The 17860-nt window shown below is 38.2% G+C and overlaps 1 protein-coding gene across 3 annotated transcripts in view; it reads left to right on the forward strand.

Annotated features, from left to right (window-relative positions):
- itpr2 (inositol 1,4,5-trisphosphate receptor, type 2) overlaps positions 1–17860 on the forward strand; it is a 102488-nt gene extending 84628 nt beyond the window's left edge. For 2 of the 3 annotated variants that reach the window (XM_041794635.1, XM_041794636.1), the window contains exons 56-57: positions 8899–9060; positions 16382–17859. In XM_041794635.1, the coding sequence (XP_041650569.1) occupies positions 8899–9060; positions 16382–16462 (243 nt within the window). In that variant the 3' untranslated portion in view covers positions 16463–17859. Of the gene's footprint in view, positions 1–8898; positions 9061–16381 lie in introns of all 3 variants that reach the window. The other variant, XM_041794637.1, reaches the window with a different exon arrangement.

Genomic DNA, 17860 nt, shown 5'->3' on the forward strand with positions numbered 1-17860 from the left:
AGAGCTAATCTTGTTAAAGCTACAACTTTATTCTAATCTCATGTTCTGTACGGTTATAGTTTTCATCAGTCTCAAATGGAGGTAAAGAAAACTCTGGCTTTCCTGCTCATTGTTTGCAAAATAGCTGAAACTTGATGACCTGGAGACACGTACTCACTCAGACTCTCATAACAGGTGCATGCAGTTGCATAGGACAGAGTGATTTGGTGCCAAGAAAAAGAGCAGGATCGTGTTGGACTGGGTGTCTGTTCTGTTGCTGTGTTGTGTACGTGTGTGATGGGAATCGGCGTGCGGGTGTTTGTGTGTAAAATTATGACAGCGACTACAGGCCCAGCAGGTACTGCAGCAGCCACAACGCTGTTACATAACCCATCTCAAGTGGCCTGCTAATAGCTCAGCCCTGCCTGGCACGTGCTCTCTTGTCCCTTTCTCCCTCTATATGACACTCACACACAACACAACACACGACACTGTCACTGCCACATCACAAACCCTTCATTTACTCTACAATACACATGTGACATGTAGTCCATGACTAAGCAGCAGCAAAATTGTGGAGGAAACTGAGCTGAAACCTGGTGTAAAGTAGGAGGGAGAGGTCAAATTTTTGTAATTAAATGTAATACGACTGCAGATCTTTAAAAACTCAGCATTTTAGTTTGTGTGTTTATTTCTAATAAGTGAAACTGTGAGTGATTAGAGACGCTGTCAGAAGACCAGTGTGGCATACTTTACATGCTGTGTCATCATATATCCTTATTTAAACTTGTGAATAAAATGCACAAAGCAGACCATGTCTTTTACTTTGCACAGAATCCAAATGAAGCTTTACCTTTATTTATGCTATTTTGATTAATCACCCAGCTCAAAATAAGGACAACAGAGTAAACTCGACTGTCATAAAGTACAGAGAACGACAAGCCTTGAAACTGCACATTTGCAATAAAGGCAAAAATTAAATAAATGGATAAAGAAGAAATAAAGTGTTTAAAAAGAAGCTTCATGTTGCAAAGGTGTGCAAATGTACATGTATTTATATGGGCTTCTTGTAAATAACTCAGTAGAAGTCCTTGAAGAGGACTACTATTGATGTGCCTTCAGTTATCCATAATAGTGGCTATGAATGAGAAGCAAAATACTGGATCTGCACATCCCTATGTTTCTATTAATGCCTCTATAGCTACTTTAATTTTAATTTCAAGTTAATTCATTGATAATTATTTATTTTTTTATAGAAGTTATCACTGCACATTATTATTTCTTCAGTTTTATTGTTTAATTCGGACAAGGAGATAAATTAGAAGTTTTATATGAAGAGTCTAGCATTTATTTACATAATATAAAGTAGGGATGCACAATATTGGACTTTTGAGGATATTTACAGATTCATTTTAGTATATACTAATATTGATAAAAAAAAAAATAAAATTATGCATTTTAGTCCTCTAACTTCAGTCTCTGAAACAGTCTTAAAAGTTTGAGGATGAAACAACCTTCAGTCCTTCAGAAAAGACCTGAAAGTTTAAGAAGTTAAGATGAACAGCGAAAAGGGTTAAGCTGATGTGGGTTTGTTGGTCCTGCCTTTAACTCTACAAACTTAATCCTACATATGGCCAGTATTTACAGCCAATATGGGCTATTTAACAGGCAATGAATCAGTTATAAATACTGGCTGAAGTTTTCATATCTGCCGATACTGATAATTCACTTTTTAACCCTTTAAAACCTACCATTGTGCAAGTCCGCCAGGACATATTCTTACGTTTTTACATCCTGTAGTGCCATTTTTGGGAGTATTTTTATTTGCTTTACATCAATATAACCCTTATATCCCAAGTTTTAATAATATGTATTGACTTATGTCTTAACTACTAAACTAAATTGCTTAAAAAGTGCAATAAACCTAAAAAAATGAAAATCCTTTTTGTTTTTTTCACATATATTTCAAAATACAGAAACTGCACAGCTGTATCCCTCAAATTTGTAAATATAAAAGTTGCACAATAGCCTTGGGAACCACAGGAAATTTATTTGGAGTCTGTACATAACTGGCTTTTTGAGATATAGTCAATTTTGTAACCTGTAAAAACCTGAGCCAGATGGGTAGTTGGACTCTTCATCCAATGCTGTAATTAGTTTGAAAGCTGTGCGCTGGCTCTAAACTGTCTGGCATGACCGGGGTTTTGTGAATCCATAACTACATATGTGTGGAAGTGTGTCAAAGGTGTGTGTGATGCATGTCTGGTGTGTGTGGGTTGTGTGTCTGAGTGTTTTTGTAAAAAAGTAGGGGTGAAATGAGAGTAAGGGCGAGTAAGTGTGCAGGCTAAGTTCTTCTGTGTATTCCACGGAAAAAACTACAACTCCCGGATATGCTTATCGTAGCACCGGCACTACGCTGGGTTCTGTAGGGTTAAGCTAATATCTGCCAATACCAATAGAAAAAGATTTTCAACGTTTATTTCCAAAATATCACTTTTTCCCATCATATCCTGATTGTAGTCAACTCTGTCAGACACAAACTTGCATTTAATTTTTAAAAATTATTTCAAGATGAATAGCAAGTTTTCATTTATCTAATACTGGTATTCATGAATAATATTTAGTAATAGATTGCATTATTTTCACTTATTTTTTATTTTTCACTCATCTGAAGTATCTTATCTCTGAATTTCATGATTGTCTAACTTTATCTTTGATAATCAACATATTAAACTAATTTCTTTAAATAAATTAGTAATTATTGTATATAGATTAGCTGGTATTTTAATAAATATAGTGAATGAAATTAGCAGAGGATAATGCATTTTTTGTCAAACGAACAAAACCATCATCTGATAGAGTGGACAAACATCTGACAGAGTCGACAGTTGGGATAAAAAGTAATGGCTTAAATAGCTTTTCAACCCAATAAGTATCTTTACTGACTATAGAGAGAAAAATATATAAAATGAAAGGTGAAATCAGGCTCTCTGCATGCTTTGCTTAGTATTTTGTCAGCCCTACACATGGGTCTGTATGTGACTGACTGTCTGACTGACTGACTGACTGACTGACTGACTGATGACACGTTCAGAGCCATACATACAGGGTTGCGCTGTGGGTGGGGTTTAGTTGTACTTTAAGCTCTCGGTAATGACTACCTGTCCTCCTCAGATGTAGTTTTAGTACTGCGTCAGTTTTACTAGAACTGGACCATGTTTCTGTATGAAATAAAGATAGTATGTGATAGTTACAGGGGAAAGGGTTAGTTGTTGTGTGTGTGGTTATGTACAGTGCCTACTAGTGGAATGATTAGCTTGGACTTAGCCACATTGGTAGTTTTGTCAAAACTAAACATTGTGTCTTTATTAAAATAAGGGAGCAACAAGAAAAGCTTTCCATGACTGATTCTGAGTGTGCTTTGGCATGGGTTTGCGATCATTATGAGTGGGGTCTGCTGGTGTATCCAATGTTTGCTATGGTAGTTGTTAGCTCAGATGTAGCTGTAGGAAAGTGGCAGTTTAATTGAAACTGGACCACATTTCTTTTTAAAACAAGAGCAAAGAGCCACACTGAAAGCTGTCTATGGGAGTTTTCCCAGATTAATGTGAAATATATTCATGCAATGAATATATGAAACTGTCTTGTCAGGTTAGCTGTTTCCTGCTGACAGGGCTTTATGTTTTAAACTCCTGGGGTCCTTCAATTCTCAACCAACAGATATAAAGGACTATTAACACACCCCTAAAACCAATCACTCTGCCAGGACACACAATTCAGTCAAGCATTTCAACAAGCATCCCATATATGTGCAGTCAGCCATGTACTAGGTTTTAACCTAATGTTGTTTTAAGTACTAATCGAACCCCCACCACCACCCAGGTTTTATTGTGGCTCTTTTAGGGGTATTTTTTCAACCATCTGGCTCTTCAGTTGTGCAGGGATAAATAACATTGATTTATTTGATCATTGATTGACATCAATATTAAATCCTAACCTGTTTAAATGCCTCACTTTAAGCCTTTTTCTTTAGTCTGATCTAGTTTATCTCGCCGCATGGTTGGAGCCCTGTCCTGACTTTATGGTGTGTTGTTGTGGCTCTGTGCACAGCTGAAGAACATGATGTACATGTACGTGGTGAAACACAAGGGTGGTGCGTTGACGGCGTCACATTGAGAAGCACATGAATGTCTGTAGATTGATGCTCACTGACGTGTTGTAATGGATCAGTGAAGCAAACCTAAAGCCTCGACTCATTCACACAGAGCAGCAGAGCACACAGTGGTCCAGTGTACAGTTCAGTGATGGCAACGAGACTTGAGCAGATCAATCAGATTCTGCACAGTCACTCTTTAACCGTATCTTAGTAATTTTTTAGGAGGATACTTCCTCTGACATATAAGTTCAAACAGGAAACTGTATTCACACCATGGTAATGCAAGTCTCTTTGCTAGATCTGTGTGGTTACTTAATCCATCAGTTACAGATGACTTATTAATGCAAGCATCACAGTCTTCAGTTTCAGTGATCTTAAGGTTTACAGAAGCACAGTGTCTTTAAAGCTGCAAGGAAGAAACTTTGCTTTTTTACTCCATTACCTCCTTGATGCCGGCGGCCCAAATTAGCCAAAGATTTATATTAAAGTTCCTATAGAAAAACTGGATTCAAACTGTGAAGATCTGCAGCCATACGGCTGACGGCTTCCCCTCTGACCAGGGAATGAAAAGCACACTGCACTAAAGTCAGAATGACTCAAAGTCCTGAAAACAACCAGAACTAGAAAAGCACTCAGAGAGCGCAGACTTCCGCCATTAGCCTTAGCTCCCAATAGTGAAGAATCCTTTAAAAACATTCCTGGATCCAGATAGTGATCCGGATCACTCCCAAAATCTAATTCTCCGATTACTCCCTCCCCGGTGGGTTGGAGACATGGTGAGGCAAAGTATTGGCTTCGCTACGTGTGGACTGTCATGGCAGAAGCACCCATGGTCTCACCGGACGACTGGCAGTCATGGCAGAGGGTGAATATTCCTCTATTCCTCCCAGCATTGAGAGTATTCTCACTACAATTCGCTGTCTTTCTCTCTGTAACGCTTCGACTCGTCTCCTCGACCGGGCATGCATCTTTCAAACTCTATAAACTCCAAAACTTGGAATACCAAAAACATGCTGCTGGGATTGAAGCTACTCATGTCCGCCATCTCCTGGTGTAAAGTGGTAACAGGGCAAACCTCCACCATTAGCCCTATCTCCCAATAGTAAAGAATCCTTTAAAAAAATCCTGGATCCAGACAGTGATCCGCATTAGTCCCAAAATCTAATCAGTTCTTCCTTATGCCATTTCTGACATGTCCTGAAAATTTCATCAAAATCTGTCCATGACTTTTGAGTTATGTTGCTAACAAACAAACAAACAAACAAACAAACCCACCCTGATCACATAACCTCCTTGGCAGAGGTAATAAAGTTAAACATCTCTCTTTTTTTTTTTTTTTTACTCAGATGTACATATGAATGCAGTATAACAATACCCCAGTTTTCTGTCATCACTAGAACCTTCTAACATAAATGAACCTATTTTAAGATCTAGCCTTAAATCTGTTAAATAATTAGAAATAATGGAAGAACCACCAGATAAGCCTAGCACATGCTAAATGTTAGCATAATGCTAACATGGGAAACAGATACACTCCACAGTATCTACTCAGAGAGAAATCAAAGTTTCTGTGTAAGAAATGATTGAGATAAATGTGGAAGCACTGACTCATCTTCCTCAGTGAAGTATAACTGAAAGGAAAAGCTCTTAAATGTCTTCAGTGTGAAGTGAAAACTGCCTAAGAAGGCCGCTTCGACCATCTTCTTCTGCTTACCGTACATCCTCATACTGTAAATGATTAAAGACTCAGTTGGAGGGGAAAGTTGTGCTTCACATCAGTATAGACAATCAGTGGAGTGCTAAGCCCAAGCTCAAAAGTTGTTTCAAAGTTTTATAAAAGGCAGCACATCTCGAAATCCAAGTTAGTATAACAACATTTCACTAGTTAATTTGGCTAACATCACAAACAAACACTTATGCGTTTCGGCACAAGGCCTTCCACAGAGAATTTGTTAGAGTTAATTTACAAATTCCCCAACCTGACATGCCAGATGGATTTGTTTCACACATCCATCTGGTAAACCGGTCATAGACAGCGTTTGGGAAAAGGCAGAGGCTTTGAAAAAAAAAAAAACTGGCAGGGTGAATGGATGAGCGTTCTGTCACATCTTTACGGGCCAATCAGAGCAACAAAACATGTGACGTAGCCGCTACCGAGGAGTAAACTATATAGAGAACTGCATAACGATTAACCATGGTTATAACGATAACCATGGCAACTGTAGACATGTCAGTATACAACTTTTGTCCTTTTATAAAAGAAAAACACTCAATGGTGTTCTTTGTTCTTCTTTTAACGAAGAAATGTCTTCGAGTTCTGATAAAACTGGTGCTTTAGCGGCATCTATGCTAATGTCTTCCGCCATAACGGCACTGGCCTCTTGTTGCTGCTTGCTTCCGTGCCCAAAAGCACTGCCCCTCATCGCTGATTGGTCCTGTCACTTTCTAACCGGGCCCAAAAGGTTAAGATGGGAGCTTTGCAAACAGGCGTATCCATCTGCTTTGCAAGGTTACAGATTCCCTAGACTAGTGAAATGTTACTGTTTTGTCCTCCATAACTTGGATTCTGAAATGTGCTTCCTTTTTTCAAAACTTTTGTAAAAAAAACTTACTTTGCCTCATACCATTATTTGATAAACTTCCACTATAAAAATAATCTAAATAGGGCAGTTCACATAGACAGTTTTAATGTCTAAGTTGAAAACAGCTGGGGCAGAGTTTCACTGTAGTACAAGCTTTAAGAGAGTTTGAATCTAAATTTGCCAGCAGAACAAGCTCTGATATTTCAGATAGGAAGGGAGAAGCTACTCGGGTAAGAGAAATCTGCTTTGGGTTTTTACAGTTGGAAGTAGGTTGTTGTCAGCTTTTGTTTAGGCTGAGTGTCTCTCTCACTGCAACATTAGGTGAGGCAGTTAATGCGTTTCACTACCTCTATTGATTGCTAAAGTGAAAACAGCTGGGGCAGAGTTTCACTGTAGTCCAAGCTTTAAGAGAGTTTGAAACTAAATTTGCCAGCTGGGGCGGTTCCAGCTGTGTGCAGTCATCTCAGTTGCAGGAAATGACGTCATCGCTGTCTCACAATTAAAACATTTAGCAACAATGGCTCGCAGGATCGAAATTAACGGTAGAATTTTACTGAAAACTGATACTGAACGTAATATATTTTCACAAAAAAAAAAAAAAGGATAAAAGAGTTTTGTGTCTTTAGTGGTAAAATAGTATAAATTTTTGTGTATTATGACTTATTTCTGCATAAAGATGATGGTGTCATGTCTGGTAATCCTCATAGGGGAAAAAAGTTACTCCGTTTTGAATCCTTAACATTTTCTTACAGATTAAATATGTTGGTTAAAACCAACAAACAAAATAAAAGGCTTTAAAAAAGTTCTGATATGTGTTTCTGTGTTCCTCTCGTTTGCCCGTCATGTTTGAGAAGAGCAACCATCATTGCCCCAGTGTAGAGGTCTGCTGCTGTTCTCCCCACCATGGAGGGCTGCAGCCAGATACCTCTCAAACTTCTTCCAGCCAGAATATTCTTGCTGAGAATTTAAAACTAAGAGAGGGTTCCCTATCCCTGTCATTAGAGTTTTGTTTTTTCTTTGTGTGTGTTTTAATTTGTTTCTAATATTATTTAAAGACATATGTAGGGTCATAAATAGGGTGAGAGAGGGGGTAAAGTGCACTGGAGTACACATCATAACTGCTCAGCTATCTGGCACTTCATCCTCTCTAAGTATGAACCAAAGCAGACAAAGTAAATCTTGTTTGATGTACTCTGATGTCACAGGTGTCAGCGTGAGGTAAATGTATTGATTAAAAAAACATAAAAAGATAACTCAAACACCTTCTGACTCTCCTCTCTGTTGTGTCCTCAGCGTCTCACACTCTGATACTCTCTCCCCGTAGTCTATTCTTATATAAGAGTAGGTGGGAGAATTCCTCAATCCTCCTACCGGGCTGACTGTGGTGCCTGTCAAATCCCACTCTCAGCACCTTTCAAGTCATTTTTATCAGGAGTGGTAGCTAAAGAATATTACATAAGATCACCTGATGGCAGTGCGCCTGTGTGACACCTATCTCCGATTGGGAGCATGCATGTTGTAAAACACACTCTCCTGTTCACAGTCTGCCGTGTACATATCCACACAAATGCACAGCAACAGTACCAACACCTACACATGTACAAACGCAGACGCACTTAAGGCCATTACATAATGCTATAGGTCGGTTTGACTCTGTATTCTCTCATGGCATCATCATAGAAGGTTTGCTCTGTCTCCTGCTGAAAAAACAACAGATAATAAAGAAAGTTTCTTGGTTTTGCATGACACACACACAAAGGTAACACTAAACTCCCAGTGGGGTTTCCCATAGATGACAGTGACTCATTCACAGTGTGTTTAGGGAGTGGGTGTGAATTGAAATGCCAGTTACTGATGGTTTAGTGTATAATTGCTGTCCACAGAAGAGACGGACATTCTGCTTTAAAACTGAGAGCAGTTCTTCTCTGCTTGAATGATTAACATCAAAGCAATATTGGTGTCTTCATCACCTCTCTGTGTCCTCTCCTCCTGCAGCCAGACTTAAGTTCTGTTACACGCCCTTCATGTCGGGGCAAATCCTCCGCGCCCTGTCTGTCTGTCTGTCTTTTGCTATCTCTCCAACTTACTGAGTCAGCTCAATTTCAGACTTTTTACTCCCTTCACCTTTTCATACGTCTCCTCTCGCATCACGTCCAATCTCTCCCCTCTCTCTCCTCCCAGGAGAAGAACTTGGAGTGGTTCCCCCGAATGAGAGCCATGTCTCTGGTGAGCAGTGAGGGAGACAATGAGCAGAATGAGATGCGCTCTCTTCAGGAGAAGCTGGAGAGCACCGTCACTTTGGTGGCTCAGCTATCGAACCAGCTGGCCGAGCTCAAGGAACAGGTACAGTGCTGCTATATTACCTTCATTTTAGACATTTCATTTGGTCTTTTTTTGCTTTTTATGTTAAAACACAGAGAACAAATAAATAGTAGAAACAGCACATTTGGGGGGCATTGTGACAAAGGAAAGTGCACCTGCTAAAAGCTGACAGTGGTTCAAAAAGAGTCACAAACACGTAGCACCTCTGCCACTTAGTCAACCCCTTCTCTGTAAATGTTGCTCCTTTATGTCTCAAAAGAAATTAAAAGATTTTTTAAGCCTTTCTCCATTTGCTGAAGTTTTTAGGCTCAAATTTGTGGCATTTTCTTGTAATTGCCTGATACAGGTCTTTTTTTCATAGTAGAATCCTCTCTTTGTTTTCTTTTTGAAAAAAATGTACATTGATTATTTAACAGAGACACATACATAGATTCAAATAGCATCCCCAGCTGGAGAAATGAATCGCTCTTCATCTGATGGTTAACGACACCTTTTTATCTTTCTTTCACAGTGCAGTTATCGCAAACGCACCTTATGAGATGTGCAAGAAACAAACATAATCAGAAACATTACAAAACTGTAATAATCATAAAACATAACCACATACACACACAAAATGACACATATTAACAAGACAAACAAAAAGGGAAAGGTATTCACAAAGAATACATTTTACACACTTTAAAACAGTGTAAAGAAAAAGTAAAATAATCAGGACTATACCCAAAAAAGGCAAACAGTCCATAACCTATAATAAAGACCTTAAAGGAATAATTGTTGAATTTAGGGGTTTCATTCAGACCTGTTGCCACAGGTGTATAAAATCAAGCACCTTTCCATGGCCATGCAGCTGCATGCAAGCCTCACATCACCAAGCCCTATGCTGAGGGTCATATTCTGTTTCCAATCAATCAGTTCACTGAATGACTTCATACTGGTGTCTCTTCATATCCTGTTTTATGCAGGTAAGCAGAAAAATTTCTTCAAAATGAAAGGCCCAACAACATGTAGGAAATAAAAAATAAGAACACCAAACCTCAATACAACAATACATAGTAAAGGTTAGCATTTCTTTACATATAGCCCTCTTCAGAGATCCTTTAAACAATGTAATGGTGAATCTGGTCTATAAGATGCACTTTTAATACCTTTTTTTCATCAAAGAAGTTGACTGCTAGCTATACCAGTGCCAACTTCATCACTGCTCACATCTTGCTGTGATACACAGTGATGCAGACCAGACTGGCAAGGGCTGGTACAACTTCCTACCAACATTTTTCCCTCACTTGGTCATAATTCTGCAGTAAAGAAAACATGTTTCCTGAGAAGTGAATCGTCCTCATGGAGTGTTGGTTTGATTAAAAGGACACTCTCAATTAAAGACAACAAGTGAAATCAAAGGTGGAAAGTTCAACTTGCAGACCTTGTGTCTGTTATCTGCTCAACTATTGTGTTATATACAGGCAGAAATGCAAAGACAAAAACAGATGGTAGTGAAAGAGCTACAGAGGAGTAATTATATGCTGTGGACTTTGCTGAACAACAGAAACTGCCACATTTACATCCGCTCCGTTTGCGCCCCATCTCGGGGGGTCTGTCTAAACGTAATTATAAATGAGTTAACTAAAACTTACTAAATAACTAAAATTGAAACATCATTTACTTAACTGAAACTAGATAAAATCTATGATTCCCAAAAAACAAAACTTACTTTAACAAAATAAAATTAGAGACCAAACTTAATTAGTTTTAGTCTTTGACAGCAGCAGACTGGCATGCATACCAAGCCTGGAGAGAGTAAAATAGCCTGATTAGATTGAAGAAGACCCCAGATAATAGTAATTGTAGGATTTGAACTATATTCAAACATTAAATTTGGCAAAAAATGAAGAGTAGCCTGTCTGAATATTTTTATCAAAATTGTATGATGTTTATTTTTTCTGATCCTTTTGGGTAGGGATGTCAAATTCATGTTGAGTCCGGGGCCAGATTTGCTCCGATGAGAGGTCCTGAAGGCCGGACTATTTAGGCCAGGACTGTGAAAGTCAATCGCAGATTCTGCATTCTAAACATAAACTGTCAACCTCATTTTCACCATTAGTAAAATATGAAAAAATATAAATAACACTGATAATCAATCATTCTGAGATGAAGAAAGTGTTTTTGCTATTTTGAAAGTAAACTAAAACAACAAAACATCAGTAAAAACAAATTAAAACTAAAATGTAATTTTAAACAAAAAAAAACAAAAAACAAAATAGAAATGAAAACTAATGAAAAATTAAAAAACTTTTATAACCTTGGTCTGCCACACAGAGTGCCACCCAAACTTTTGAGCGTTGGACTATTAAACCCTCGATCAGTCTGCAACTCTGCACCAAAGCTGACTTACTGAACAGGTGTAACAGCTTTCAATGTTCGTCATGAAGACGCTCTGTCTATAAAAGTTTTGGGTATTTGCCAACACAAACTGAAACATATCTACAAGTTAGAAAAGGTAGGATCAGATCAGATAATTTATTTCACAACTTTAAAACAGAAAATGTGTTTGACAGTAAAGTGTTTCATGTTTACAAGGATTTTCAGTGATTTAGAATCTGATAACATCAGATGAGACCATGGTATGTTTTAAAACACCATATAAAAGTAGGTTTTTTTAACTATATACTTGTGTTGTGATCTTAATGAGCCTGTTTTGCTTTATTTACACATAAATGCTTCTGTGGGAGTGATGAAAGTTTGTTCCAAAGCCTGCTGCTATTTTTTAACCTTCCACCTTAGCCAAGGAAACTTCACTCATGAGATTAGACAGAGTCCAGTCAGTGGTCTGAGTGAAAGAGGAAGGAAAAGTTTGGAGAAGTTTATATTACTTATATTATAAATTCATTTATTGCTTGTGTTTGTTGAAAAATACATAAGATAAGGAACTTGAGAAATATCGCATTTGTAATATTGGCAAAAAAAATCTCAATTAGTCAAGCCAAGCCAGTTAAACTATCCAATCAGCACTGAACCCAAGTAGCACTGACACAGTTACCCTGTGGCATCACTTCCTGTATTTCTGCTATTGCTGTTTTTCATGTCGACAGAGATGCTGCCAGATTGTTTATTTTCCTTCTTTCTTTTTTTTTGAACATGCTATTTTAGTTTTATCACAGAGTAGTGTAGCTAAATTTTGTAATAAATGCATACCAGTTCCAAATATTTGCTTCATGAACTTTTAATAAATGGTATCGGCCCTGAAAAGAACAATAATAATCGACCTACAATCATAATGGCATTATGAGTCCAAGGTAAATATTGCAGATGGCCTCCTAACTGGCAATAAAGAAATAAATGAATGATAAATTGAATAAATAATTTAAAAGTATTGATTTCTCAGAGTTTGTATGCAAGACTGAAGCAATTTCACATTTTGACAATCAAGATGAAGCTTCAGCCAGACAACTAGGTCCGATTGTTTAGTGCCATCTGTTTTCACCAGTGTGTTTATGTAGCACAAACGGGGGAGGAAAATGTCCTCAATGAGGACTGTGCTTAAAAAGAAGACTTAGCTCAGTTGGAAGAGCAGCTGCCCATAATCAGAGGTTGTAGTCCTGGGGGCACTGGTTGCAGGATTTATTCCCAGTCTTGGCGCTGCTTGGTGCATGTCTTCCTGCGTTCTCTCTCCCAATGTTTCCTGTCTCTCTTCAGCTGTCCTTTTTAAATTAAAAGCAAAAAGCCCCAAAAACAATGTTAAAAACAGAACAACTTTTCTGCTAATATGACCTGGTGTTAAGTGAAACTGCAGAACATGATGAAAAAACATGTTGAATGGAGGTCAGATCAAGTCTGATGTTTGTATTTTAGGAAGTCATAATAACAGGTGGAATTTGCTGCACTTGCATGCAGATCAGATATCTGTTAACAGAGATAAATCATCATTGTCAGATTTACACTAATGGGTGCTTGGAAGTCTTTCTTCAAATTTTAGTCCCCCAGCTCTGTGTAAAGCATTTTTTTCTTTGTTTACTAAAGCCAGCCGAATCCTGATTTGTCATTACTACTCTGACTTGTTCTTATTGTAAGATCACCGCAGTTCAGCTAACTTTACCACATGCTTGCAAACTTCTGTAATGCCTGACCTTAGACTCCCTCGACCTAAAAGCAGCCACAGGGCAGGAGGTCCTGTGAAGGAGGTGGTGTCAGCCGTCACATTTCATTATCCCCGACTATTGTGAGTTTAAAAATGTAGATGGCTTCATTCAGACCCACCTCACTGCTTGTAAACACAGCGTGACAGGTGACTACCATGTCAACATTCAACAGTGCTGAGAGCCAGCAGTGAGCCTCTGGTGGTTTGTGTGACTCGCTTTGCTGCTGCAGTGTGACTGATTACTCTCATCACCTGCCTCCCCTGCATGTGATCCCAGTCACAGGCCTGTCCTTGTTCCTGTTCTCCCAGATGTTTGCAAACAGCTCCAATAAACAAAACAACTAGCTCTGCCGACCTGGGTAAACTGTTAGTCTGAAACATCTCCCTGTCTGCCAGGATCCCTCAAGTAACCCCGGAAACAGCAAGTTAGCGTGACTTTGAGGAGGACACCAAAGCTTTATCTCTGAATCTGCAGTTTGGGTCAACTGTAGGGCGTTTATGATTCTAATGTAGCCTCACAGCTCTCTGAAGTGACTAATATGTAGTCATGGGGTAAGCAGGGCTGTCACTCCTCCTTCCTGATGAACAGAAAACAAGGTGTGTGTTTATGCAGACGTAACCACGGCTCAATCATAGGCCTGCACACCAAACCTCCTCTGAACTCCCTCTGACAGGGAGGAAGACTCCTGCAGCGTCTTCCTCCTCACAAACTCTGCTGACCTCAGCACAAGTTGGAGTTTGTGAAATCTACACCCAAACCACGGTTAATGTGATGTTTGTGAGAAACCAGCCGCTTCTGATTCATGAAAACTCCCCCACAGTTATACAACATCCAACACATGATAGTGTTCTGTAACTACTCATCCTAGGACCATTTATTTTCCAGTCTTACCAAAGAGATTAGCAGCTGTGTGCATTTATCTCCTTGTCAGAAAACATGAAATCTGACAGTCTGTTCAGGCATGTGATATCTAAACAAGTCATTATAATAATGCCTGCCCCTCTAGTCATAGATAATAATATAATGTTTATTGGTATAGCACTTGTCTAAACTCATGTAACAATACACTTCACAAAAACATAAAAGTCTAGCAATAGAAACACAATAAAGAGAAAATAATCATGATTTTAAAAGTAAAAGATACAAAAAGCAATAGTAACAAATTAAGAATTAATCTTTAATCTTTAAGAACAATGCCAGTGTTGGGAAATTGCCCAACATTACATGCTTAAATGTCAGGATAGTGGGGGTCCCAAGTCTCTGTCATTATTATTTTTGGGTACCAGGTCTAGATGTTTTTAAACCCCTGATCTAGACCACAGGGGACTTGGTTCAAAGTGGACAAAGGGTATGACAAGTCACCTTTAATATACTAAAACTTTTTTAAGTACAAGATTTTACTCGCTTTTACATAAGAAGTTTTGAGTCATCGCAGAATGGAATTCTGACAATAGCATAATGCATCCAGTATTGCATTGATATATTGTTTTATGTCACGTCATATCATGTTTAGGGCTGTCAAAAGATCATAGATTTTTATCTCAATTTATCTGAGGGTTTCTGAGGTTAATCATGATTAATCACATCCATTTCAATCTGTTTTAAAGTGACACTTTTTTTGCAACTAAAACAGTTTTTGTGTAATTTTGGATTTTTCGATTATCTTAACCTAAGGGTAAGGTGCAGATGAGTTTGGACTAGTCCATTGAGCTGTCTGTGAGATTTTAAAGTGAAATGAGACATGAAGGGGCAGTGTTGGACTTATTTTACATGACTTTTCCTCCAGGGAGACGCTAACATAGCTTAACCAACGCGTGCTAAAAGGCCCAATAAAGCATGAGATCAGTGAAGATTTAAAAATAACGAGTGCACTAATTGTGGACCTTGATTTATCACATTCAATACAGTTAATTTTGACAGCCCTAATTATATTATGATATGATATGATATATGATATAATGATATATCGCCTTATATTGTATTATATTATAAGAGATATTCATATTCACAATATCGATCTGCTATGTCTGTATATCTATATATTATGCAGATATGCTGCGCTGCCATACTGCACCTGTTACACTTTGTTTTTATGTTTTTCACTGCCCCATGTTCATGTCATACCACTGCTGTGTACATAATTTTTTTTCACTGCACACAATGTTGATTCTTTTATTTTAAATTCTATTTTATGTTGCCTATTGTTATTTGAATCTTTTTGTGTTGTTACCACCTTCTTCTCTTGTGTTGCTGAATTTCCATAATTTCCCCTCTGGGCACCAATAAAGTATTATTATCTTATCTGAATATAAGAACACAAAAACATGGTGGGAACTTTTATCATTTGATCCTTTAATTTTGAATGCGTTTTGCTTGTACAAACAAGCAACAGTCAAATTTTTACCTAAACATTTAGCAAACAGTTAAACGGGTAAAGGAAAGCAGGAAGTCGATAACAATAAACACAAGACAAGAATAAAACAGCCATGGTTACAGAAGTCTATTATTTAATTTATTATTTATTTATTATTTAAAAGAGGGAGTAAAAAGATCCAGTGCCTTAAAATTGATCTATTTGCTATTTAATACATTTTATTGTTTCTATTGTACAAATCTATTTCCTTGCCACTGTGACTGCTAGATGCTGCTTAGTGCTGAGCTCGTGGTGGATTAATGTTAGGTCTCTGTAAATAATGCGACGAAGATTATGGTCTAGACCTGCCCTCTTTGTAAAGTGTCTTATGTTATGAATAGGCACTATACAAAGACAGACTGATGGATTGGATACAGTATTTGTATGCCTTGTTGCACTGTAGGGGGATCAGACTAGTTTCTTGTTGTCAATAATATTATTATCAGACAATCATACAGTTCAGAAAGTATCCAGACCCCCTTCATTTTCTCATTTTTCTTATGTTGCAGCCTGATGCTACAGTAAAAAAACATTTTCATTCACATTAATCTACACTCAACACCCCATCATGACAAAGTGAAAACAGAATTTGAGGAATTCTAGCAAATTTATTAAATATAAATAAACCTGAAATATCACATTGACATAAGTATTTAGAGCCTTTGAAAAAATACTCAGATGCTTCCCATTTCTCACAGTCTTTGCTGAAATGTGTCTACACCTTAATTGGAGTCCACCTGTGGTAAATTAAACTGACTTTTCTGATGTAATTTCTCCTCTGCCTTGTTCACAGATGACAGAACAGAGAAAAAACAAACAGAGGCTTGGATTTCTAGGTCCTCCTCAGGCCAACCATCACATCCCAGCCCACTGAGGGTCTCCAGGCTCAGACAGGGCACAGTGATGGGACCCTTAACTGGAGAAAACTGGATAAGAAATGCAGACACTTCAGCCTTACGAACAATACAAGCACACTTCTAATAGTTCAAGAGGCCAGAAGAAGTATGGACCTAACATTTATGACATGGTGCCTTTATTTTGACACAAAAACTGCCTTTTGGGATTAAAACTGTGCCTTATTTACCACTGGGTGCGCTTTCCTGGCTGTCTGTACACACCCTAGTTCAGGGGAGCTGAGTGATTGGCCCGGCACTGCACACATCTGCCAGTGTAGTGTTGAGTGCCAGACAGAGGTCGAGGGTTGTTAAGGAAAGGTTAATGGTTAAGTGCTGTCAAGTCTGTGGACATCGGTGTCTTGGCCGTCTCTTCTCGGCTGTCTCAGCACTGATGTGTCAGAGAGCGAGTCGACTGGCCGAACAGCCAGTGATTGGACCTGAACTAAGAGGTTTGGGGTTCTTGCATGACCAGTTGGCTTTTAAGGGGAAGAGTGAATGCAAACGTAAAGAATTCTGCTCTTTACATTTTAAGTCTCTAATGGTATTTATCTGAGAATGTTCAGTTCATAACTGGAGTATTATTTTTGCATTTTGGAAGAGGAATCATGCTGCCTTGCTTATTAACTTTTATAATCTGTACATCGCTAAAAGTGCACTTTTTTTTAAAAAGGTAAAAATCAAAGCCTATTACTGGAAACAGTCCGTGGATTTGGGTATTATTTTTGTATGCTTGTGTTGTGTTTATAGATGCGTTCACTGCACCATTTCAGTTGCATTACAGCTATATAAATAACATAAATGTGAATAAAAATAATGATAACCTGTGCAAAACTTACTTGAAATTTCTTTTAAATCTAAATCTTGTATCGGTACATAAAGGAGTACTCACTGAGGATAGCCCACAATGTAACTGTGTCTTCTTCTACTGTTTCTTTTGTTTGTAAATCCTCCTCATGTCTCTTGTATTGTGATTAATTATGTGTGGTTTAAAATTCCACAAACTGATGGTAGAACATGAGTTTGTACGTTTGATGCTAACTGTCCTATGACATGATCTGTTGAAACAAAATGTATAGAGGAAATATGTTTTATGTGGTCAGGTGTTGTAATAAATCTGTAACAAGATTCAGTGGCATGCCTTGAGTCAACAGCTTTGTGTCGGCCCTTGTTGTTGTTTGGGATGAATGACCTCCTCTGCACCCAACCACTCAGCAACACCCTCTCTGTGTTTACTCACACTTACACTTGTCCCTGAAGGGAGCCCAGGAGCCATGAAAAGACCAGTGTTCATTCATACAGGATCATATTCCAGCTCCGGCAGCAGGGTTATTCATCTAATATTAAAAGAAAAGTTATGGGAGCTGCTGTACATTCTT

This window comes from Cheilinus undulatus, linkage group 9 (assembly GCF_018320785.1).
Source record: "Cheilinus undulatus linkage group 9, ASM1832078v1, whole genome shotgun sequence".
Classification (NCBI taxonomy): Eukaryota; Metazoa; Chordata; class Actinopteri; order Labriformes; family Labridae; genus Cheilinus; species Cheilinus undulatus.